Below are 26,258 nucleotides of genomic sequence, written 5' to 3' on the forward strand. Positions count from 1 at the left end.
CAATTTATTTATTGACAAATATTAATTTGTTAAAATGTTAATTTTTTATTAGCTCAAAGCTGTCATCTTTTCCCTTTTCTCTTCTCCTTTAACCATCTAACCCACCTTATCTCTCCCTTCAATGCCTCTTCAATTAATATGTAATTCTTACGACTCAGAATTACTTTTGTAGTAACTTAGAATTCAGTCAAAATTTTCTTCGAGTGACATTATTATCTAATAACTAGCAGTGGTTCTCTGATTTGTTTCTACACAGGAACATAGTCAGCAATCACCAAGTAGTGTATATCACCAATATTCAGAATTGCTATTAGAAAAAGATAAATACATGACAACTGGTCTGACAATGTAATCCTGGAGGATTGATGTTATGAACTGCACACATCATCACACCAAGCAATATCTATATCTTGAAGTGAAATACATCACAAGGCAAGCAAAATCGTGTTGTCCCATCCCAGATCACCCTCTGACTATAAGATCTTATAAGATTTCATTTTTACTATCATCATGCCTTAAAATTTCAGCAATCATCATGACCACTTTGAACCTCTGAAACTCTTCAATTGGGTGCTGGGTGTCATTTCAATTCAATTTTGGAATCACAAGTTTACACTTAGAACTCTTCACCATCCTCTGTTGATCTTGTAATAGGTATGGACCATCTCCCCAAATGTGCAGTATAATTTAAGCACCTGATGACACCTTTTCCCTTAGGTCCATCAGGGAAGTCAACAAGGCTAACGCTCCCAGCGTCGAGATGAAATGATCCCAACCATTCTTTCGTCAAATTAAGGCAGTGCCCCATTAAAGCTATGTGGATTGCAGGATGACCAACTGCCACTACAACTTCTGGGTTAGATTCATCAGATATTTCATCCAACAGCGATTGCCACGCTTTTCGAGATTGATCCCATAATTTTGTTCTCAATCCATCATCAACTCTATTTAACCACCCAGGTTGAAATGGTGGAAAATTGGATATAGCCTGCAATAAATAAATAAAAACTAGACATACTGACAATGCACAAATAAACTGTTCACCAATCCTTGTTATTTAAAAAGACTATAAAAAATGGATATCAAAATTACAAGCAGCTATCAGTACCAAACCTTGGAAAAACCTTTTGCTAGTTGTACTTCTTGGTATATTAGATGGTCATAATTTTCTTCTACATTTCATCAAGTTTTTTTTTATCTATATCTTCAATTCGTATTAGCAAATTCTTCCGATCATCCCTTTGTTAAGATCATCCCAGTACTGAAAATACTCCATTAACTATAGTGTCCAAGCCTAAAATAAAACATGTCAACAAATGCTTGATCCATGCTTCCACATACAAACACATCCAAACATTACTTGCCGTTTCAGTTTGTTTGAAGATAGTTTCAACATCAAAGCTCCCCATCTGCTTCATCTCAACATATCGAGGCACACAGTCAGCACCCAAGCAATCTGCAGCTTCTTGTACCTAAATTCATATCTAACAATTTAATTAGAGGAAAACAACAACAAATAGAAAATCTAAATTCTCCAGTTCAGGCATACAACTCAACAGGTATATATATATATATATATATATATATATATATATATATATATATATAGAGAGAGAGAGAGAGAGAGAGAGAGAGCGAGAGAAGTAGATGCAAATACTTGCAATTTAATAGATTAAACTAGGAAATAGGAATTAGACATGATGGAACTAACTATGTAGTACCAAGAGTGAGCCTACCTGGGAGATGATCGTGGCTGTCCCGATACAAGCTTTGTTAAGACTGCTAATTATGGAATTCACTTTCAAATCAAGAAGTAGCTCTGCAGATTTCTGGGACTGTTATACATGCAAAAGGTCAGATGAAATAACTTTTGCCCATTTATTTCTGATGATTGGATGCAGTACCTGTATGACACCGAGCATGTTCAATGGTTGATCACCGCCAAAAGGAAAAACATCCTGTTAACATAAGGTAGAGTGTTAGAACCTCTGAACCTGTATGTGAAGAAATGCATTTGGAATCATGAACCAACTATCCCAAAACCTTAAGTTATTTAGAATCATGGTCGGCTAGAATATCATATCACAAATGATGAACCAACTATTCCAAAATAAGCATTTTGATCAAATCTGAAAAGAAAAAAAAATAGAAATATGGCTAAGCAGTCAAAGCACCTGAGTAAACATTAATTTTGGTCATACAACAATCACTTCCATAAATTTACAGTTTAAATTAAAAAAAAAAATCAGAACTTGCATCAGAAATTAGAATGAATCATAAGAACACTTGGTAAACTACTTATTAGTTAATATTTCAACTAATATTGCTTGGGGGTCATAAGAATGCACTTCACTGCCAGTATTAGAAAAGAAATAGCTCATATAGGATAGAGTATCCCTCAGCATACTAGTTATAACTTTCATAGAAATGGATATTGGTATTTTATAAGAATCCCCTAAAATTGTCTTATAATATTAGCCCACATTAATTATTGGAATAGAAAATTCCAACAATGGAATAATAATAACTCAATTTTTAGAACTATAGCTAATGTTCCTTTGACTAGTTACCTCAGGATCAAATACATTTTAGTCATTGCTTCATACCTCTGTATTTCCTTGTGTTGATCCATTACAAATAAGTATGATCCGCTTACTTGGCTCTCTACCTCCAGATTTCCCACCAGCAATTGATGAACCAGGGGTCTGCATTAATAGTTCAATTCTGTTTGTAGAACAGCTTAAACTGCGGAGCACATTGTAATAAAAAAAAACAACTTTTGTTTATAGAGAGGGAATAACACAATCTGCCTCTCACATTTAACCTCAGCTAGTCCACTTTGTGGCATTGTACCTGGTAAATGTACTATATACCTGATTTAAGCGGTTAAGGCAAATATGTGGAGACCCACCCTCAGATCTCGGGATGAAATCCAGCACACTAACACCACAATTGCTCTGAAGTAATGTTCTGAAATACTCGGGCCCCAAACCTGATTGTGAGGAAGGGAAGAAAAGGCGAGCACATTATTCAAATTGACAAAATTTCAATCTTTTCTTTTCATCGTCAATATTTCCTAGAGGGAGAAACAGGTACCAATTGCTGTGGCAACAAGGGCCTGATTAACAGCATTGTGAGCAACCACAAGAACAGACCTGCTATCATGAGCTAAGATTTTAGTCCAGCAGCTTCTAGCACGATCCCACAGCTCTCTAACAGGATAATGACCATCAATGTTGAAATTTGCAGCATCCACCTGCCATTGGCGAAAAGCAGAACCAAATCTCTCTTTCCCTTCATGCTTCAACAGACCCTAAAGCAACAACAAGATCATTCACAACAAGTGGCAAGGCCATACCACATCACAATCACCATTTAAGTACTTAAAAAGATACTAGTTCATTCAATTTGGCACCTTACAGATTAGTTTTTTCAAAAAGTCAATATTACAATCCTTCCATCCTTACAGATTACAACAACAACAACAACAACGCCTTATCCCACTAGGTGGGGTCGGCTACATGGATCAACTTCCGCCATAATGTTCTATCAAGTACCATATTTCTATCCAAATCATTAAGTTCGAGATCCTTCTTGATAACCTCTCTTATAGTCTTTTTGGGTCTTCCTCTGCCTCGAATTGTTTGCCTTCTCTCCATCTGGTCTACTCTCCTCACTACAGAGTCTACCGGTCTTCTCTCTACATGCCCAAACCACCTAAGTCTATTTTCCACCATCTTCTCTACAATAGGCGCTACTCCAACCCTCTCTCTAATAGCTCCGTTTCTAATTTTATCCTGTCGAGTCTTACCACACATCCACCGCAACATCCTCATCTCCGCTACACCTACTTTAGTCTCATGTTGGCTCTTGACCGCCCAACATTCTGTTCCGTACAAAATCGCCGGTCTTACCGCAGTCCGATAAAACTTTCCCTTTAGCTTGATCGGTACCTTTGCATCACATAACACCCCCGATGCTTTTCTCCATTTCATCCATCCTGCTTGAATGCGATGATTCACATCCCCTTCAATTTCTCCATCATCCTGTATTACAGACCCAAGATATTTAAACCGTGTGACTTGAGGGATAATATGGTCTCCTATTTTCACCTCTGAGTTAGATACCATCCTTACAGATTAATTTTATCAATTTCATCTCGCAAAGTTCAAATTCTCAATATTTTGATTCTTCCATCCAAATAACAAAGGTAATACATGGACTAGAAAGCTAAGAGCTTGTTTGGATTATTTTATTTTTCGTGCCTTCAACCCTCATTATCCAGAATTCACTTTGAATCTTGACTAATCTAACCTACTCAAGGATGCAAAGTTCTCCTAACTCTATTTTTTCCATACACGAGATTCAGGCCTAAGATATTGCTTAAGGAAAACCAAGCTCCTCGTCACTTGAGCCAATAAGCATTCATTAAGAGCTTGTTTGGTATGAAAAAAATTGGCTATTCTCATTTCCTATTTTCACTAGTAATTACAAAAATGCTTCCATATTTTTGTTTTGTTCATCTTTTCAAAAGTTTTGTTTTGTATAAAAAAATAGTTACAATAAAGGTCTACTTGTTTTGACAAAAATGTTGTCAATTTTCATTGAATAATCACAAAAAATGTCACCTTATTTTTACTTTATTTCTTCTTCTCAAAGATTTGTACAGCAAATGGTGCAAACTACAAAATCTTGGTTTCACTATTTCATATATAAATCTCTATCATCACAAAAACAAAATGAAAACAAGTTGACATTTTTATAACCATATGTGAAAAGAAAAATGTTTACTTTAACCAAAGATGCTCTATTACATAGTTTAATTTCCATAGTTAGACACTCCAATATTTTAGACACCTGATTGAGATTTTTTATTTGTTTTTATCTCTCTCTTTTTGTCACATCAAATACATATTACATCCATCACTTTTCTTCATTATTTTTTTCTCTCTCTAGGTGTATATTAGCATATGAGGTGTCCAAGAAACATTTCTCATTTTCATATATTCTCACTATACAGATTTTTACTCTGTCAAATTATAAGAAATCCTCCTAGATATATAACTTTAGTAATTACAGAAGTCAGTAACCTAACCTTACCGTACATGACATTTTATGATTGGATGCCAGACATTCTGTAATTGGATGCCACTGTAAAAAGCCTTTATAATTGTGATGCATTTTAATCAAGTTTTTTTTTTTGAATTATGAGTAGATACCAGATACAATAAAAATGATAATTGTGTTAGGGTGGAGCATAGCATACTTGAAAAGAGTACAGATCGATTTCCCTGAAATCATAGTCGGGAATGATAGGTTCGTGGTGAGGCCCCCAAATGATTTCAGCGGTTCTCTTGGATCGAGCCAAAGGACTACATTACAACAACAAAGAAGAAAATCTCGCGTCACAAGAATCATAATAACTAGCAATGCATATTTTTTTTTTATATTGGCAGATGTTAATTCTCGAGTATAAGAAAAAAGACATATTTAATAACATATTTCACACTTATTAAAGAATCAGTTATCTTCATTAAAAGTGTGAGCCACAAGTAAAAATTAAACATTTTTTTAAAACTATTTTTTATTGTAACTTGATATCAAGTATACAAAAAGTTTTTGACTTTATTAAATGAAAACGTATTTTGGAGATAATCTTAATAAATAAGGCATTAATTATTGAGATTTGCTTATATTTCGAGACAAAACACAAAACTCTTCGAGACCAGAGGGAGTAATTGTTAGATTTTTGTTAACAAGAAATCGAATCCACGAATTTTCCCTCCCTCTTTTCTCCTTTTACCACCAAACTAACCTTATAACTTCCAATTAGCAATGCAAGGTGAAGAAGAAGAAGAAGAAACCTGGCGAAGCATGCATCGAAGTGGTCGTCGATAAGCATTTGGCGCGAGGTCTCGGCCTGAGACTCGCCCTTCTTGGTGAGAACCGAGAAATTGGAGCTTCCTTGGATCCTCCCTTCGGCATTCCACGTGCTCTGCCCGTGCCTAACCAGAACCACCCTCTTCGCCGCCCTGATCGGAGGGAAAGACACCGAACAATCCAGTTCGGTGCCCTTCTCTTCTTTCTCCTGCACGCTGCTGCTCACCGAGCATCTAACGACGACGTTTCTGCTACCACGCGGCGGTGTAGGATGATGATGGTGAATACGTGCAGAAGAAGAACCACAGGGTCTTACCACCAAAAACATCATCTTACTGTGTCACTTTGATTCAGTTCGGATCGGACTATTTATTTTTATACTTTATATATGGTTGCCGTTGCTTCTCTATCGATCTGCGTGGAGGGAGATGCCTACGGAAAGACACGTGTTCCAACAACTAAATTCTATCTTAGTTCAATTCTTTCTTTCTTTAAAAAATATGTGTCTCTTCTGTAAGCATATAGATCAATTTATTTTCAAAATAGATGAAAACTTGTCGGACCTATGTTAAGTCATCCAAAATTATGTTAAAATATTAAATAATATGATTTTAAGAAAATATTTATATTTTTTGTTTTATGAGTATTAATTCATTCAAACATCATTTTACTTCAAAATCAATTTAATACATTTCAATACCAAAATTTTGAAAATATTATTTACAATAAAATTCTTGTTAACAATGAAAATTTAATAAATCATCATTTGAGTAAAGAAGATAGAAACTATAGTTTTAGTATTTTAATTTAATAGAAAAGAAATTATGTTATATTGTGTTTGGTTTAAAGGATGAAAATAAAAATAAGAATTTTTTTTAATTAAAATAAAATATAAAAGGTGTAAAACCCACATGAGAATCACATTATTTATTCTTTATTTTTCTCTTTTTTTCCTTAACCAAACACTACCTAAATAGACGTTCAACAGTCAAATTTGTTCTTGACTGAAGTACCTAGTATAAAGAACTTTTACTTTCCTACTAATTTAACATTTGACTTGATATTAACAGATTGAATACTCCTGACAGTGACAGGTACAATAGGTCCAAGGAGACTTCATGTTGGACAACGTCTTTCTGCTTTGCTTTATATAATAGTGCAGTATCACACAGTATTATTATTGTCCAAAAACAATATCACTAACATATTCTCAACGGCCAAAACTTTTGTTTCAAAATCGCATCATTCACATGTCGGATCAGCAATGAACCAAATTGTAATTTGGACACTGAATCCACATATGAAACACATAATCACAAAACTGGGGTTGAAAGTGCAGCATTGGCATGACATCACTCTTCCATGGGATGATTCTCCTCTGATTGTTGTTGTTGGGAAACCCCAACTTTGATCTTGGGTAAAGTGAGAAAAGGGTCCTTTTGAAGCACAGATGGAGCTTTGACCAGACTGATGCCCTGTTCCAACTCCCTAACTGCCTCCATATGCAGCTTCTGTTTCTTGCCTTTCATCCTATGAGAGATTTCACAAAATGTCAGCGGAGAGCAAAAAGAAAACACCACGTACTAATAAAATTTTCAGATTGAAATAAAAAGATGGAGTCAAAGAATAACCTATTCTTATGGTGTTTCTCCTCCCTGGCGACTCGGATTTTATCAATCTTTGGAATGGCCTTGAGGACATTCTCAGCAAGATTCCTGTCATATCTCTCTGGCCTGTTTCGCTTTCTCTCAAACTCAAAGGTTGAGTCCTGAAACAGCATGTAAATGTAATAATGCTGAAGCTTCTCCAAACCAAGACAGTAGTAAACAACACATGTATAAGACCCTGACAGAAAGGGAAACAAAGTTAATTGATTTACCTGTGTCATATCCTTTCCATGCACTCGTCTATATGCCTTTGTCCATTTTACTTTCCGAGGGTTCCTCTTCATTTTGAAGTTTTTGTGGCATTTAGATCTACAAAACCGAAAAATCTGAAGAACAGTTGTCAGAAACCTGAATTATATGTGCCATGTGAAGTGAAGTGGAGCTATGAACATACATAGTCATTCATTACTCTTGGATGTCTACCAGTTAGTAGTTACCAACTTGCCATAGCCAAAATGCTATAGCGGGATAGCATGATGCAAGATGGCCACAATTTAAAATATTACAATAAAAACTAATAATTTATACTACACATATAAAGTTAAAGAAATTCATGATAAATAATATATCATAGTTACACATTATGACACAATCACTATAAGTCTAGGAACAATAAGAACATAGTAATGATGTAAAAAAATTAAGATGATGATAAAAGAAAAAGAATATAACAAATTAGATAAAAATTGCCCAAATGTGAACTAAGAAGTTTAAAGGACCTAAGGAAGAAGAAAGAATGGAAGACAAGGAAAAAAGTAGTCTTGTAAACTAAAGTGTAAAGGAATAGAGATCAACAAACATAGGTGACTTTTTGTGGAATGGTCAAGGAAGAAGGATTTCAAATCCTATTATGTTTCTGAAGCAAAAAATGCTTTAGAAAATGAGGGAGAAATCACAAATTTATTCAAAACGACTTTAGGAGTAAAAAGAGGTTTTTGAAGCTTATAATCATGGTAAAGCTGTTATTTGGCTCCTATTGCAAATCCTATTAAAACCACACCCCTATAGCACACTAATGACTATTATGTCTATGCCAATTACTGGTGAAAATAAAATAGTGACAATCAACGAACTTGGTTGGTGATGTAAACAATCAATTCAAGCATAAGACACAAATTTACTGAGTCCTTCCATCTTTGTAATCGTAGAAGATTACAGTAGACAGTCGGGTCAAGAGCAAAGACCCTAAAATATCAAACTACAGTACAGACTACAGACAACTAGTATTTCTAAACTAAGGTGAGCGTGCAGCTTTAGAAAGTAACTAGCTGCTACAGCGGTTGAGCCTCACTTCCAGATCCCTTAATTGATCCAACTAGAGAAACCAATCCATAACTAGTTCTATTTCTATAGTTGCATAAACAAACCAATGCATATATAGCGTTGAACGAGTCTAGTCAAATCAAACCTAACTCGACTAAACAAGAATTGGTTCGATCCAGAGTTGAGTTTAGTTTCATATGAATCAATTTTTTCAACTCAAGTCCAACTCAACTTCAGTTCATAAATTGTTTAGTTCAGCTTGCGATTTGAAATTACATGAACCAAAAGTCAAAAATAAGAAAGGTTACATAGATATCATCAACCATTTTCTCTCTCTCACACTCACTGGCACAGAGATGTATAGATGCCACTAGATGTACCCCTACATAGCTTAATCTTCTACTCAAGTTTGACACGTTTAGTTCATGAACCAAGTTCATCGAGCTAACTAACGAGTCAAGTCTTAATCACATTTCAAGTTAGTTTGATTCTTTTTCATCCCTGAGCATAGTAAGATTTACAAGGAGAATGGTGTAAGAGATAAGATTACCTTGGCATCGTTACGAACAAACTGGATTCCATGTCCAGGGTATGTGGTAGAAGAACAGAACCAACACTTCTCCAATCTCATTGCACCTCAAGAGACTAAGGCAAACACTTCACCACAAAAAAAAATTATCAGAAGAGAAACAAAACATTAAACAACGACAATGATAAGAACATTCAATATTATAAAACACACATTGCAAGCGTCTACAATATAGTTTTAGGATGAAAATGACAATAATAAGGCATATTGCATAAGCCAGAAGAACAATTATTATAAACAACCTAAGGAAACACTAAAATACCAATGAAAGCCAGCAGCAACAACTTTCCAAGCAAACACTTAACAACGAAACTGAAATTCTAAATTATCGTTTACGCGTTAATTGAGGGAAAAAAGAAAAGGCAAAGAAGGAGAGAACCTGCGAAATAGTGATCAATGGAAGAAGGATTGAAGACGTTAAACAGAGAATTAGGTGGCCGACACGGCCATTCGCGTTTCGAGGGTTACAGGCCGTGAGCCCGTGAGAATCAGAAAATACCATGTAGGGATTGATAAATAAATAAAATTATATAGAAATTTAATCTAAAAATTAATAAATCTCAAATTCTTTCTTTAGTTTATAATAATAATAATAATTTGAATTTGATTTAAATCTCCCATAAGATAATTATCTATGAATTGTAATAAGATATATTTTTCTTATCGTGATATTTAGTTTATTGTTTAATTACTTATTATTTATGATAGATTTGTTAATTTTGATGATAATTATTTTAAAATTGAAAGTTGTATTGAATATAATTTTTTATTTTAGTATAAAAATATTTTTAAGTTGATATTTACTTAATAAAATTGGATTTTATTTTTTTATGTATTATAAATAAACTTTTTTATCTATATTAATTAAACTTATGTTAAGGATTTGAGTTGATAAGATGATAATTAATATTTATTAACAAATCTAATTGATTATATAAGACTTGAATACAAGACCTTAAAGAAATTTAATTTAATTTCACTCATACTCCATTAATATAAAGCTACTTTAAAAATAATTAGAAATATTTTCAATTAATTATAAATTACTTTAAAAATATCTTTTTAAAATGATTTTTGCAAAAGCAAATAATTTTTAATTATATAACATTTCAATGATTTTATGATGGAATGTTTGTGTAAAAGATATTTACACTATTAATATATTTTTACTAAAACAATAAAAAAATAAGAAAAAAAATATTGCTTATATAATTTTATTCTACTATCAAGTGCTGTATTGCCAAGATAAAAAAATTTAATAAATCCCCTTTTAATTTATAAACTATTAAAAAATTCTAATATTTTTTATTTTATGTAGTACTCCCCCACCCTACTAAGACAATTAAAAATAAAAATAAATTTTGGTTATATAATTTCAGTTCTGATAGTAATGTATTTGCCAATATAAAAAATAATAATAATTCCTTTTTAATTTATAAATGTTTTTTTGTCTAAAAGAATTTTTTTTGTCTAAACATTCATTTTAACACATTATTTATTAGTGGTTTTAAATAAAGAGTGAAAGTCATTTAATTTTTTAATTCAATAAATTTTTTAAAAAAAATCTATGACCTTAAATCATTATACTTTATTTTTTGGTATATATCAATTAATTGTGTCATATTTTAATTTAATTTGCACAACTTAAACATGAGCTCTTTCTGGGATTGCATCTCCCCGGCCCTATTTCTTTTCACATACCCATTCAGTCCATATAAAAAAGTAATGTATTTGTTAAAAATAATCTATTTAATAAATTCTTGGTCAATTTTTAATATATCAAATATTTTTATTCTATTTAATACTTTCCCCCAGCAAAACTCTTTTTTACGCAAAAATAGAGAAGTTAGTAGAAGTGGACCGGTAGAGTCTATTTCCATTATAACGGGCTAAAAGGCTCGACTCACCTTAAGTTTAAGCCTGGCCCACCCTAGTTACATTAAGAGAGGTCCAAAACAAATGGCAGCTATATGAAATAAATCTTGGGACAAAAATATTATCTTGAATGAAGATTAATAATTATTTGTGGTAGAAATTATTTACTACCAATATCATGGTTAGGGAAAAAAAAAAGATTGTGCTTGGTAAGAGGGGAAAAAGTAGAGGAAAGAGAAGTAGGTAATGAAGAAAGAAAAGAAGAAAAATAGAGTGGAAATTGAGGTTGTTTAATGGAAGATAAATATTTGAATTAAAGTTGTTTGCTAGGTAAAAAAAAAAATTACAATAAAAAATAATTTTGCCTTTAAACATAAAACTAAGTACATAAGTCTGCAGAAAAAATAATGTAATTTTACAATTTTTAAAAAAATAAAAAGACAATGCACAATTTAGGACAACAAATAAAGTAAAAAAAAAAATAAAAACAAAAGCATGAGATCCACCATTTTTTTTAAAAAATATCTCTTCTGCATTTTTCCTTTATCAAACCGTGGAAATGCATCTGGTCTCGTAACTTTCCTCTCCTCTCTTCTTTGCAATTTCTGCGCTCCCAAACATAGTCTAAATAAGTCATAACGAGATGCTTTTAATGGCATTTGTCTAGACTCCAGACCAAAGAAAATAATTAAATCAACTTGTTAATATCTGTTTGGCTTTAAAATGAAGGAAAATTTGTTTTGACTTTTGATTAGGTCTTGATTTAGTATTTTTCTAATTCATGAAAGCCTAGGCAAGGTCACATTTGGAAATGTAAATATCTACGGTGTCCCTAAATTCATCTTATAGACTAGTCTACATGTTAGATTTGGTATTTTTCTACATATTTTAATGATTATAGATTATATCATATTTGAATAATCAAAATAAAAACACACATAATTATTTAAATAGTCATGTGATTATTAATTAACAATTTTAATGTTGATCACCAATTATATTTAAAGTTTAATGGTCATAATATGAAACAGATTTACAATATCATACAATCATAAATTATCATTAATATAAATTTTAAAATAATTATCATAAAAATTAATAAATTTATGATAATAAATTATAATTACACTGTAAAACTATGTTAGATTTGTAGTATATAACACATTTTCTTTTATATTTATATGTCCTAAATTTATAATAGTCATAGATTTCACTTGATATTATGGCATGTATATGGGTATATCTAAAAGAAAGAAAAGGAAGCCATGTGGGCAACCGAGCCATATAAAAAAATTGAGGGGAGCCATGCATATGTTATATCTTGATGACTTTGAGTTCAATTATTCTGTACAAAACCTCTATGGCGGATAGTGTCATGTTTATAGATATCCAAGTTCCCGATTCGCGGTTATAATACTGAAATCCAATCGATGACTGAGTTGAATATTCTCATAGACTATCATGATTTTTTGGTATAATATACTCTTGTTTTAATGGCAATGGCAATCAACACTCTACTTGTCCGGTTCCTGCTCTGCTTTTCTCAAACACCAATCAATTTCAAAAGTCTCCCTTTAATAGATAAACACAAAAGATAAGGGATGGAGCACCGGAATTTTTTTGCATTATTGATTCGTACACTAACCTCTAAATCTAAAATACTTTAAATAATTTTATTGTTCCAATCCAAAGCATATGATGTATCTAACATTTCTAACACAATCGCATCAACGCGTACGTACAGATACCATCATTTTATTACAGCAAAATTATGACATCTTTTTAATAGCCGTTACCAAATATTAGTATATATATTAGAATGTTAATTTTGTTAAAAAAAATTGAATTTTGTGATTTTTTATTTTATTTTTTATTCTTCCTTAATCATCCAACTCATTCTTTTTTATATCTCCTAAAAAATTGTGGCATGTAACCAATCGGAGCAGATGTTAAAGTATTTTAATCTACTTTGTTATTTTTCTCTTTATACTACCATGAAAATCCTACTTTGAGGCAAAGTGTTAAAATTCAACACCACTTATTATACTAAATTAATTCTATATCAAATGATTCATGTCATGGTCATCTAATTGCAAGTTTCAATATTAAGATTTATTGTTCTATGATAAATATTAGTTCTTAGTTTTTTTTTTTTTTTTACTCGGCCATAGTGATCAAAAGTTGAAAATTACTAGTAGGTTTAGTTAAAGGTGCAGTTGCATAACCAATATTGAAGTTGACGAGTTGACTGTTACTTGTTTGTTTTCTCGTTTATTATCCTTTCCATGCACCGTATTTGTGATGTTCATTTTTGTATAGATTTACCCTTTCATTTATACATAGTGTAGGGAAATCTGCAAAAAAACATTTAGGTATAAGTTGTGCTACTACTTTTGCTCATAGTAGTTCAAATTTTGTTTTATTTTTTTCATATGAAATATGTCAGTTGCATATACTGGATAACTTGCAAGTGCAATTTTTAGGCAAGGTTGTTATTCCAAAATCAAGTAAAGGAAGGAACTATGTAGAGTGGAGGATCCAAAACATTTGGTTCTGGGTTGGGCTAAGTCATTGTTAGAGAGATAGACTATATATATATATATTATGAAAAACATATTTAATACCTCCATTGCTTACATCTAACATTTTACATTTTGTATTTTCCTGGTTTTTTATTGTTTTTATTTTTCGCTCATCTCAAATCTCAATAATTATTATAGTTCTTGATAACTTGTGAAGTGTACCCCACCATCACCATGCCTTCATTTTTTACATGTGTCGTTTGTCATACTTGCTGACACCATCATCGGGGACTCATCTTTTCATTAACTAACACAATTTTGTTTACTATATTTTTTTTTTCTTAAGTTTAATGGCCATACATTCTTACGGGAAAAAAAATATACTGTTATCTATTTGAAAAATTATTATCAATGTAATTTTAAAGATAATTCTTATAAAAATTAGTAAACCTATTATACATTATAATATATAATTAAAAAAAAAACAAAATAAAACCACATAGACTAGGAAGGACTACTACTCTCCGTTGAAAAACTAGCAGCGTAAGCAAAACTACTAGAGTGACAGATTTGATATTCGTTCTCCTCACGTAAATCCTTTTTCCCCAATTAGTGCCCCTATAACAATTCCTTTATTATAGTAGGTGGGGGTATTTAACCTTCAATTTTAAATGTAGGACGCTTATGGGTGTAAATGAAGATTTAGATAAAATTTGTAGGGTAATGTTGTGATGATGACTTATAATAGTACAATTAAAAAATGGACTTTAATTTGATTTTTCATTTAATTCATTCATAAAGTTTAGATATTTTAAATTATCAATGTATAGAACTAAAGTAAATCAAAGTCAATCCGCAAAGGGCTAATGCTGCTACGCAATTAGATACACATCATATTGAGAACGTGCCCTTCTTAACAAGTTATCTACTAGTTAGATTTCACGATACGGCATAATTCGATGTAAGTATGAATTGAACTAACGGTATGCAATAATTTATACGTATTAAAAATATGAAGAAGAAAAGGTTTAATTTATCTTTTTTAATAGTAATGTATATTTTTTTTTCTTTCACTCTAAATTTGAATTTAAAGGTAACCTAAATTCAAAAATTAACTCATAAATTATTTTTGTTAATATATATATATATATATATATATATATATATAATTTAATCATGTCATATCTAGTTAATATAAAAATTTCAAAATATTTTTTTGATGCCGAAGACTAAATACATCAAATGTCAAGTTTTTAAAACATTTAAATATAAATGTTGCATGACATGGGTTCCATTATGAATGATTCAATAAGTCTAAACGGCATACTTTATAAAATAAAATTCAGAGCTAATTTGTTTTGGTATTTTTATGAAAAAAACATTTTTATTTTAAAGAAACTACTTTCTTATAAGAAAAAGTCAAAATCATAATTATAAAAAAAGAAGAAATTAAAATCACATTCTTAAAATTACAAATTTAAAAACTATAAATAAACCGACTATTAGAGATCAAGTTGTTTAGTTTTAAGTTTAAAGATCAAAGTAGAACCAGTAAAAAAAAATATCAAAATAGAATTGTGAATTAAAATGGGTGAATTGGACTTTAAGAAAGGTAATAACTTGTTTACCAAAAAAAAAATCTGACAAAATTTTTAGAATTTTATGAATTTATTGCAAAACTTAAAATCCTCATGAGATTTGTGAATTTTTTTTTTTTTTTATCTCGGCATAAGATCGCATTCATCAATGAGGTAGAGAGAAGGGATACTTCCTGCAGATAATAACTCTCGTGAAGCTTTAACTTTTACACCAAACTCTCAATTGCGTGAATTACATTTGAACTAGAGAATGCAATGCCAATGATGATTTTGTGAATGCTGAATGCACCCCACCACCAAATCTGCCATGCTTCATTGCATGATGCTGAGCATGCTCTTGTGAGAATAAAAATTGAGTCATGATTTTCTCTTTTAAACACTTTGTAACAAAATGCCTCAATTTTCCATTGTTGGAATACTTATACACTCGATCCGATCCCATTACCATAGTCCCTCAAGCATTTGGTTGAGAAAATGGGAAAAGGAAGACACTTGGGATAAAACAAATTATGCAGATTACAACCAAACTTTTTATATTTAATTTTAGCTTTATGTATTAATCATTTATGTCTCAAACACTTGGTTGCTGTGGATATATTTTTATTAAATTTATAAAGTAATATCTGTAAATTGTGTCAAATAATAATGTAATCATTAAAAAAGTCATGAGTTAATTAAATTAATCCTTAAATTACTTTTATATAAAAAGAGAAAATAATTTATACATTGATAATATAATTTTTTATTTTTAATTATAAATTAACATTTATGATAAATCTATTATTGTTTACGATAAATATTTTAAAAATGATACTATATATTATAATTTCTTATCAGTTAACATGTTAGTACATAAAACCTAATCTCATATAAAAATACCATCATGAAAGTATGAAAGTGATTGACAATTGCAACCTAGCGCAAAAAAAATACAGGCCTATCGAACATGATAAATCTAAATTAATGAAAATAATAAAACATGAAGCCCTCACTCACGGAGAGGACACATTTAATTAGAAGACAACTCACTAGAAATTAAGTACTTATTGCGACACATTAGAAAACTTATTTCACTGTTTAATAAATAAGTTTTTTTAAGCAATTTTTTAGTATATTTTCAAAGGTTATATTTTTTATTTCTAGTTTTTTATATTTTATTTATTTTTATCTTTAATGTATTATTAATTTTTCTGATTATTTTTTTAAATAAATTATATTTTTTTATCATTTAACACATTTTAACTACTTTAATAAATAATTTTACCAAACACTTACAATTTAATAAATTAATTTTTAACTTTCAACTTTTAACTAATTTTTTAATTTTTAATTAGTTTTATGAAACATAACTGAGTAGAAAAATTATATATACCTTTTAGAAAAAAGGAATAATTAAACACGTGCAATAGTAATTGCATTTTAATAATAAGTGTGAAAGAGGTAAAACTACTTTTAATTTTTAATTATTATTAGTAATATGTATTGACCTTTGGAATTAAATTGACCATTCAACCTCAATCGTAAATAAATATATTGCAATGGATGAATTTTATTAGAAAATATAGAAAAAAAATTAAATGTAAAAACAAATAGGATGAATTTTGTTTCTTTCTCCCCAACTCATGTAATCTAATTGTCCAACCATTCTAATTTCTAACACAGTCTAAATGCGATTTTTCAACTCCACCGATTGTTCCGGGAAAAGAACAAAACAAACAAAGAAAAAGAGTAGAAAAAAAACATAAAACTATTCTAATAAATACCAACGGCTTTCTCTCTGCACTTCTTAGTTCAGTAGTGTACTTGAGCACCACACTCTCTTTCGTTTTCTTTCCAATTCTACTTCCCACACCTCACTGCACATTCTCCATTCTCCATTCTCACTTCCCCCACTTAATTGGCGCGTAAAACCCTAGCTAGCACCTTCGCTTCTTCATCGCTGCAACTCCACGCGCCAGATCTGCAAGCATTTAAGGCTTAAGCTATGCACCACTACGCATAGCTTGTTCCTAACATGTCCAGTTCCGATCCTAACAACCGTAACCGCCACGCTCCGTCTCTGCATGAGCCCAAGCCCATGCCGCCTTCTTCTTGGGCCAAGAAAACGGGCTTCAGGCCCAAATTCTCCGGCGAGACCAATGTCACCGATTCCGGCCCGATATCCACGCCGCCGCCCAACGTGGATCTCGAGGCCGGTCGTGTTCGAACTCCGGCAACCGCTAACGGCGTCGCCAACGGCGACAAGGCTCCCGTCCCGGTTCCGCCGCCACCTGCCGCGGCTAGGAAGCGGAGAGACTCCGACGGCGGGCCGAGGAGTTCTGTTCCCAGCACCAACGGACAAGCGCCGGCGGCGGAGACGGCTCCACCGCCGCGGAGAACGGCGAGGCACGAGGAAGTGGTGGACGGCTTGCCGGCGGATGACGACGGGTTTGTGTCGCGGCACTCGCATATGAAGTATGAACTCAGAGATTCGCCTGGTTTAGGTATTGAATTTTTGGAGTTTCGATTTTGAATGATTTGGTATTTTGATTCAAATTATGGTTGAAGTTGAAAATGTGTTTTCAATTTTCACGTGTTACTGTGTAGTTCCTATTGGCGTGTACGGAATTCAGCACTACTTTTCGATATTAGGTTCGTTGATTCTGATTCCGCTTGTGATTGTTCCTGCCATGGGAGGCACTCACGTGAGTAGTTTTCGTCTGGCTTAGTTGTTGGTGTTTTTCTGTGTTGTGTTGTGTTTGAGTGTTTTGATTTTGGTGGCAAAGTTGTTAATGTGTTAGTGAGTGTAGGAGGAAACTTCTATGGTGGTATCGACCGTGCTCTTTGTCTCGGGGGTGACTACTCTCTTGCATATTGCTTTTGGCTCTAGGTTGCCCTTGATTCAGGGCCCTTCTTTTGTTTATCTCGCACCTGCACTCGCAATAATCAACTCCCCAGAGTTTCAAGGATTGAATGGAAATGTTTGTATCTCTTCCCATTTCTTTATGTTTCAGAAGATAGGAAATGGATTCCCTGCAGTCATGCATTCACACAGTTATGATTGACATCATTGATGTAGGATGAGATCGGATGACTCATGTTTTTAAGTGTGATTTGTGTGATAAACTATGAGCAGTCTGATTTTCATTCAACAGTTTCAGTTGATCGACTGTGTGAATGTGTTAAATTTTGACTGCAGGAATCCTGGAAGGTATCGATTATTGTCTGTATGTTGGTTTCATCTAACAAAGTTGTTGGGTATTGCAACGGTTTCTAATTCTATTTAGTTGTTCATAAGTTCTCGAGGGAGTTGTGTCGTATTGTAAATTTTCTGATGGAATGATGGAACAAAGACAGCTGATAATATTTCTTTCTCAAATTGAAGAAATTCAAGCATATAATGAGGGAGCTACAGGGGGCTATAATTATTGGCTCCGCTTTCCAAACTTTACTTGGATATACTGGACTTATGTCGCTGTTAGTAAGGTATGGTATTGGGATTCTCAGTGCTTGTTTATTTTTTGTTGTTAGTTTTTACTTATACAAACTTCAATTTTTCACCAAACATAATCTATTATTGTGGATTGATGCAAGTGTTATGTTAAGGGCTGAGAAATTCATGTTAAGGAATTGTAGAGGTAGCAGTGGAACTTGGACAAAAAAATTGTAGGGTAAAAAATATTAACACTTGAGATTTCATTTCTTAGTTTTTGATTATATTTAATGAATTACAAATATTATTTGTCATTTTTACTAAGCATATATTATTCTAAAAATATCCCTCTCCCCAAATAGAGCTGGTGAAATATTAACCAAAATTAGCTAGTTAAGAAATATACTTGTAGAATAGTTTCTAAGTACTTTTAAAAGGTAGGAGATGATATATTTTTCTTTTATCATTAAACTTAGGTTATTATCTAAATTTAGTAGTTGGTTGGTTTAAAGTATTGATAACTGATAGTTCACACATGATTATGATGCTGTGATCATTCTTCCATGGAAAAGTGCTGTTTCAAAAGTTTACATATACCTTGTTTGAGCATCATTCTTTCCACACATATGCATCCCCCCTCTCCATTTTGTTTTGGCTCAATATGAAACTATGTCCTTTGCCATTCGTCACAATTTAAAATTTAAACCACTTCACTGCCACAGTTGACTGGAATAAAAACATCACATTTCAGATCTTACTTTCTGTTCAGTGTAGCTGATAATGAGCCTCATTTTTTATGTGTTTCCTTACAGGCTGATCAATCCTGTAGTTATATCCCCAACTATTGCTGCAGTTGGACTTTCATTCTACAGTTATGGCTTCCCATTAGTTGGTACATGTATTGAGATCGGTGCAGTACAAATATTAGTGGTTATTGTTTTTTCTCTTGTAAGTTTGTTGAATTTATCTTGAGTGTTTATTAATTTTTAATATGGATTCTGTTATTTATTCTATATTTAAAAGATACTAGTGTGTATAACATATTGCTTGTTTCGATGTACTAGAATTTGTAATCTATTATCTCTTGCTTTCCACAGTATCTTCGTAAGATATCTGTTCTTGGACATCGCATTTTTCTAATATATGCAGTAAGTTGAACATTCCAATATCTTACGTTACTCTTCAGTAGTTGAAATAAAATTTTGTGGTGTAGCAATGATTTCTGTTTTCTTCACCTAACTGCTAGGTTCCTCTGGGTCTGGCAATTACATGGGCATTTGCTTTCTTGCTGACTGAAGCAGGAGTTTACAGCTACAAAGGGTGTGATGTAAATATACCTGCCTCAAATATGGTTTCAGAGCACTGCAGAAAGCATTTTTCAAGGATGAGGCACTGTCGGGTTGATACTTCTCAAGCATTGAAATCCTCTACATGGTTTAGGTTTCCTTATCCACTACAATGGGGTACTCCTGTCTTCCATTGGAAAATGGCTATTGTAATGTGTGTGGTTTCCTTAATCTCATCTGTGGATTCGGTTAGTTTCTTGTCTTTCTCTGTTTTGGTTCCTGAGCTGTATTTTTTTTTACTTGCTTGTGTTATTTTAGCTAAAAGCTAATTATCTACAGGGCCTTTTTACCAACTTCACAAGTATGTTCTAGAAATGTTGTATTTATAAGGTTGTTCTTTTTCTTGGATGTGATACAGGCTTTGATGGGAAATTATGATTTGGACCTACCAGGCTACCACTATGATATATGTTTGATAAAAATATGGTTTGGATGATGAAATATGAAACTTGCATATGCTATTTTCTTAAGAGTTAAAACTATTTGTAAATTCATTTTAACTGCATTCTTTGTCAATGAAGCTTGAAAACTTTTGTTATTAAAATGATACTTTATCAGATCCAAACTTTAAAACCATTGTTGTCTACTTGTCAGTTGTCACATTGTTTTGTAGATCAATGCCTTTTCTTTTGGCTGTCCTTTTTTCCACATTAAGTAGATACCAATTACAAGGGTGAGTAATGTAGTGCTGGTTCAAGATTTAGGAAATGACTGGATCAATGACAATAATTCTTTAATTACTAAATTTTTTAGATTTTGATGCTGTGAACAACCACTGTGTTATTAATCAAATAATAATATGTATTGATGTTCTAGAGAACAACTGTATAATATCTCAATTATAATAATGTTACTTGTATTTTTCTCAACTTGCAGGATTGTAACTAATCACTGTACTGTGTCATAGATATTCATTTACTTTAATCTTTTTATAGGTTGGCTCATACCATGCATCTTCATTATTGGTAGCATCCAGACCGCCAACTCCTGGAGTTCTTAGTCGAGGAATTGGTTTGGAAGGTCTTTCCAGTGTCTTGGCTGGTCTCTGGGGAACTGGAACTGGATCTACAACTTTAACTGAAAATGTTCACACAATTGCTGTGACTAAAATGGGAAGCCGCAAGGCAGTTCAACTGGGTGCATGCTTTCTGATAGTGTTATCGCTTGTAGGTAAGTGTTTATTATCTTTCTGCTCTTGGATCTAACCTTCATTAGAGGTATACTTATTATGAACAATGAGTGACTGGGAGGAAAAGCCAATTTGGGTTGTGTATACTTGATTTTTCTTGTAAGGAACTCATTTAGTTTGTGGTATTATTTATCGTGCAATTTCTTTGGTTTCCCAGTGACACTGAAATTTCATTTTTCTGGTCTGCAGTACTTAGGACAATAGTTTTGTGAAAAACCATATGATGTTTGTAACATCATTTCTGGAAATTAGGCTTCCTGAAGAATTAGAGGCAGTAGGATAACAAATTTTTCATTACTTTCATTCATTATTATGTCCAAGTGAATTTTAAGTTTCTAATCCTATGTAAATTCTTGTCCAAACAAATGGCTACTGCAATTTGCAATTGATCAATGATTTCCTAACAAGTGAATAAAGGACAATGAGGTTGGATCTGTTTAACTGGTGTAGATAAAAGCATTCCTGCACCATTCAATAATTTTTATTGGATAGTTATTTTACATAATTACAGTTGGATCAGAAGTTCTTATCATAGATCATATTTGTGAACATTTACGTTAATCTATGTAGTATTTCATTGATATTAATCAATGTTAATGTTATAGATTAATCTATTTAGTATTTCATTGATTTATTTTTCTACAAACTTAGACACAAATGGTATAGGTAATTGATAATCATAATTCAATATTTGGATCAACAAAAATCACGTTCTATATGAAATTATGAGTGGTGTAAGAATATTTTTTTACTTATATTGGTAGAATTCCCCCCTTATCAGATTAGATGGTGATGTAAAAATTTACAAGTCGTTGCAAATATTTAGGTTATCTGTGATGTGCCTAGGGTTTATGAAGTCAAATTTGATAACATTGGAGTTAAGAGAGGAAGGACATAAACTGTGGTAGATTCTAAAGGATAGATTCAACGGACATTAGGCTTTCCTGTGGGCTTCTTATTCTGGTTGCAATATGATATGTTACATTGTTACCATTGAAAACAGAAAGAAAGAATCTTTATCGTATAGGAAAAATCTATAGGTCTGGCTCAGTGTGAGTGCGGCCTGGAAAGGGAAATACAATATGACAATGCTCCAGAGAAATTAGACCCTGGACTCTCTCCTAAAGACCTTACACTGTTCAACAACCAGATCCCTTGATTTGTTACTCTCCCATACATAACAACCATCCCTAACCAGCATTGATCCAGACTTCTAACCAACACTAACTACTAAACTGATTCATGTTACATCAATTTGGGCATTGCTAGCTTCTGGCCCAATTTCCTTTGTAATATGGATCTGTTTTACTGCAGGCCTGTGTTATTGTAATATACTGACAATTTTCTAATAGACATCTGTGGTGCCATTTAAGGCAAGGCTAAAACGCCAGCAGCTTTACATGTGTTTATTTGCACTCTGGATAATGCACTCAGAGAAAGTGAGAAACTGGTCTTTTAAGCTAAGACTAACTATACAAAATGTTAGTAAACTAATGAGCAGTTATGTTAAAAAATCCAGTATATGTTATTGACAAAACTTAGGTTACTAATACTGACCTGTAATTTGAAAAGTGAAAGAATTGTCTTAGGTTACTGATCTGTGATGTGATTCTATTTATACCATGTCAATTTTTTTATGGATGTGTATTGGAATGGTATTAGGGAATCTTGTCATTGCTTAGGCTGTTCACATAAATATCATTACATAACTTTGCAACCTTTAATTATTCAGTGTTTCCATGCATTTACATGCTTTTGCATCCTAAATTGCATATTTCCAAGTTATCAATTACCATATTATTATTTTATAATTTCAATGTTATTTTAGCATCATGGGACATCTAAAGAACTTATGCTCAATTATATTTAAAGTAATGTGTTGAGTTTGATGCATGTTGAACATGAATGCAGCTGCTTTCTGATGTATCTATGCCTCATATCTCTATGCTGCCAAATGCTTCAATAGGTTTTATCAATATTTGCATGGCCATTTTGTTACTTAAACTGGTGGCTAGTTAGCCCTTTTGAACTGATGATTTAAGAGTGTTTTCTATCTTCCGCGTGATAGAACCTAACTTGCATTCAATTTGTCTGTTGAACTTGTAATGTCTTGAAGCAGTATAGCTACTGGCATTGCATATAATTGGCTATTCATTACCAATTCAATTGTCAACCTACATAGAAACTTTAATAAAGCTGTTGGTTTCTTGTGCAAAGTGTATCCACTTTTGTGACTAAATAAGCCATAAGACAATTAGAATAAGCGATTTATTGGTCTGTTATTTTGTCAGCTTCTCTTGTTCCCATTTGATATAGTTTTGTCTCTCGTCTGTAAAAAGCTCCTCTTGTAAATTTATCCGTGTTTAATTTTGCTTATGCCATACAACAGGTAAGGTTGGAGGATTCATTGCTTCAATTCCCAAAGTCATGGTTGCTGGTCTCCTCTGCTTTATGTGGGCAATGCTCACAGCATTAGGATTGTCTAATCTACGCTATAGTGAGGCTGGAAGCTCTCGGAATATCATCATAGTTGGGTTATCATTGTTTTTCTCTCTTTCCATACCTGCCTACTTTCAACAATATGGCATCTCTCCAAATTCCAACTTGTCTGTGCCAAGTTATTTTCAGCCCTACATTGTGACTTCTCACGGGCCTTTCCACAGCAAATATGGAGGGGTATGCTTGTGTCATGCTTTTATACAATTATGAATATCATGCTTGAATTTGTGTCAAATTTTGATCCCAAAATTTGTTAACTACTGTATGATTTTCAGAAAAGATAAAAAGTAACCCAATGGCCACTTTCATCTCTCTTGGTGGGTGTGGGTGGCTCCCAAAATTGTCATTACATATCTATCTACACGGTCTTGTGAATGGATGTTGAGACTACCCACACTCAATAGGGAATAATTAGATGGTTTCATATGTTTTAAGATCAATTTTCTATTACTATGTAGTTTTGGCTAAGATTTCTGCTTTTATATATGCATGTTCTTTTTGACAGAATCACACAACGCTGCCTATTCTTTATTTTATAGTTGCTAAATCATTTTATTATATTGATATGTAGGCCATCTTGAATTCATGATGCAGTGAAACTAACTATTAATATGTATCTGGAATTAGCTTTAACTATGTTATTTTAGCACTTGAATGCTGGTTACAAATTACTTTTACTCCCTGGTAGAAATTTCTCGTAAATTGGAATGTCTTTTTTTTTCTTAAAGCACTTGTTAATCTGCTCTTTTTGCAGTTGAACTATGTCTTGAACACACTTTTTTCGCTACACATGGTGATAGCGTTTCTTGTCGCTTTTATCCTGGATAATACTGTACCTGGCAGTAAGCAGGAACGTGGGGTATATGTTTGGTCCAAAGCTGAGGTTGCTAGAAGAGAGCCTGCTGTTGCTAATGACTATGAATTGCCCTTGAAAGTTGGTCGGATTTTCAGATGGGTGAAGTGGGTTGGCCTGTAAAACTAGGGTTTCTTTGGCTGACATATTCACTTTGTTAAATGCTCTCAACTGCTGAGGGGGGGGTATGTCTTGGGTGGATTCAATGATTGAGAGAGTAATAGGTGATGTTACAGAGTTCATTAGTATCAATTGGGAATTTGTAGGGCCTATTTGTGTTGTAATTTATTAGATTAATCTAGTATTTCCAGGTATATATATATATATTTTTTTGCTTGCTTAAAGGTGAGACATTTGACAAATCATTTTGAATGTATATATACTTTTCTTCTTTTGCAGTTTAATCGAGCTAGCTTCAAATGTAATTCCTAGTTAAGTGTATTCATGGAACAATCTGTTTAGAGTCAAATGCAGCTCATTTTACATTGTCTTCGTATTCAATTTAATTATGAGAAATGCTGGATTGTCCGATGTCATGGAAATGATGGAATAACTATGGTTCACTCACAAGACCAACTGCCTCAATCTAATGATTTAGATGTTAGTTTTTTTCTTATTTTTTATAATAATAATAATTTTATTTGTCACATTCCTAGCTTAATCATAATAAAAGTTTTAAAACATATTTAAGGAAACAGTTTTAAAAACTGTGGCTGAAAATATGAAGCATTCCACCCCAAACTATTTTTTATTTTCTATTTTCAAATACAAAATCCAAACATTGATTTTTTTTTTAAATGTGGCATAATTAATTGGGCCTACTAGTCCAAATGGAATTGCTTCCTTGCACCAATCAAGAATGTAAAAGTACTTTCCCGATTAGCCTTTGGTTACATTTTAAAAAGGCTAATTTGGAACTTAATTTGGGATTTTTATCCTGCACTGTGAAAACTGCTTCTACACCCAACAATTAAAGTGAATTGTCAAATTTACCCTTCACTTAAAATTGAAAACCATCATCCCCTACACTGCTACACCCATCCCCTCCTTCTTCTCTTATTGTTCTCCCTTCATTGCACCGCAATCTCCCCTCCTCCATCCCTCCATTCATTTTCACCATTGTTGTTGTTTGTGTCTTCTCCTGCTTTCACTATCATTGTCATCATCACCATTGTTTTTTGCGTTGTGTTAGGGAATTCATATGACCCATATGAATACGAATTGGTCAATCTGTATCCATGTGGACCATACAGATTGACAATCCGTATATTTCATTTTTTTTATTTAATAAATTATCATTTAATTATTTTTTATTTTAAAATTAATTTTAAAATTTTGTTGTTATTTAATTATTTTTTAAATAACTATTGTTGTTTATTTTAAAATTTTATTTATTTAATTAACTATATTTTTATTTAAGTTGGTTTTTAATAATTTTTTATTTAATAAATAATTTATTTACAAATTTTGTTTATTTAAAAATCAATGTATAAATTTTTTCGTTATTTATTTATTTTTAAACTAACTATCTTAATTAATTTTAATATTTAAAATATTTATTTATA

General features: G+C 32.3%; 3 protein-coding genes across 4 annotated transcripts; 1 reads left to right on the forward strand and 2 right to left on the reverse strand.

Moving 5' to 3' along the window:
- Positions 1–261: 261 nt before the first annotated feature.
- LOC114376484 (probable 2-carboxy-D-arabinitol-1-phosphatase) lies at positions 262–6,251 on the reverse strand. The gene is made up of 9 exons (XM_028334631.1): positions 5,865–6,251; positions 5,267–5,372; positions 3,097–3,313; positions 2,874–2,992; positions 2,607–2,705; positions 1,905–1,958; positions 1,737–1,835; positions 1,365–1,472; positions 262–988 (listed from the first exon to the last, which is right to left on the reverse strand). The coding sequence occupies exons 1-9, from the start codon at positions 6,209–6,211 to the stop codon at positions 617–619; spliced, it is 1,521 nt and encodes a 506-aa protein (XP_028190432.1). The 5' UTR covers positions 6,212–6,251; the 3' UTR covers positions 262–616.
- A 662-nt stretch (positions 6,252–6,913) lies between these two features.
- Positions 6,914–9,901, reverse strand: LOC114374383 (probable ribosome biogenesis protein RLP24). 2 transcript variants are annotated; one of them, XM_028332026.1, is made up of 5 exons: positions 9,779–9,901; positions 9,361–9,467; positions 7,760–7,873; positions 7,512–7,648; positions 6,914–7,410 (listed from the first exon to the last, which is right to left on the reverse strand). In XM_028332026.1, exons 2-5 carry the CDS (start codon positions 9,439–9,441, stop codon positions 7,233–7,235), a joined length of 510 nt encoding a protein of 169 aa, XP_028187827.1. In that variant the 5' UTR covers positions 9,442–9,467; positions 9,779–9,901; the 3' UTR covers positions 6,914–7,232. The 2 variants fall into 2 exon arrangements, with proteins under 2 accessions (XP_028187827.1, XP_028187828.1); XM_028332027.1 differs by having other exon boundaries at positions 9,361–9,455; positions 9,779–9,895.
- A 7,256-nt stretch (positions 9,902–17,157) lies between these two features.
- On the forward strand, positions 17,158–25,179 carry LOC114376811 (nucleobase-ascorbate transporter 12-like). The gene is made up of 10 exons (XM_028335092.1): positions 17,158–17,877; positions 17,981–18,078; positions 18,184–18,354; positions 18,759–18,859; positions 19,619–19,754; positions 19,904–19,954; positions 20,053–20,340; positions 21,088–21,322; positions 23,731–24,017; positions 24,595–25,179. The coding sequence occupies exons 1-10, from the start codon at positions 17,409–17,411 to the stop codon at positions 24,814–24,816; spliced, it is 2,058 nt and encodes a 685-aa protein (XP_028190893.1). The 5' UTR covers positions 17,158–17,408; the 3' UTR covers positions 24,817–25,179.
- Positions 25,180–26,258: the final 1,079 nt, after the last annotated feature.

This window comes from Glycine soja, chromosome 11 (assembly GCF_004193775.1).
Source record: "Glycine soja cultivar W05 chromosome 11, ASM419377v2, whole genome shotgun sequence".
Taxonomy (NCBI): Eukaryota; Viridiplantae; Streptophyta; class Magnoliopsida; order Fabales; family Fabaceae; genus Glycine; species Glycine soja.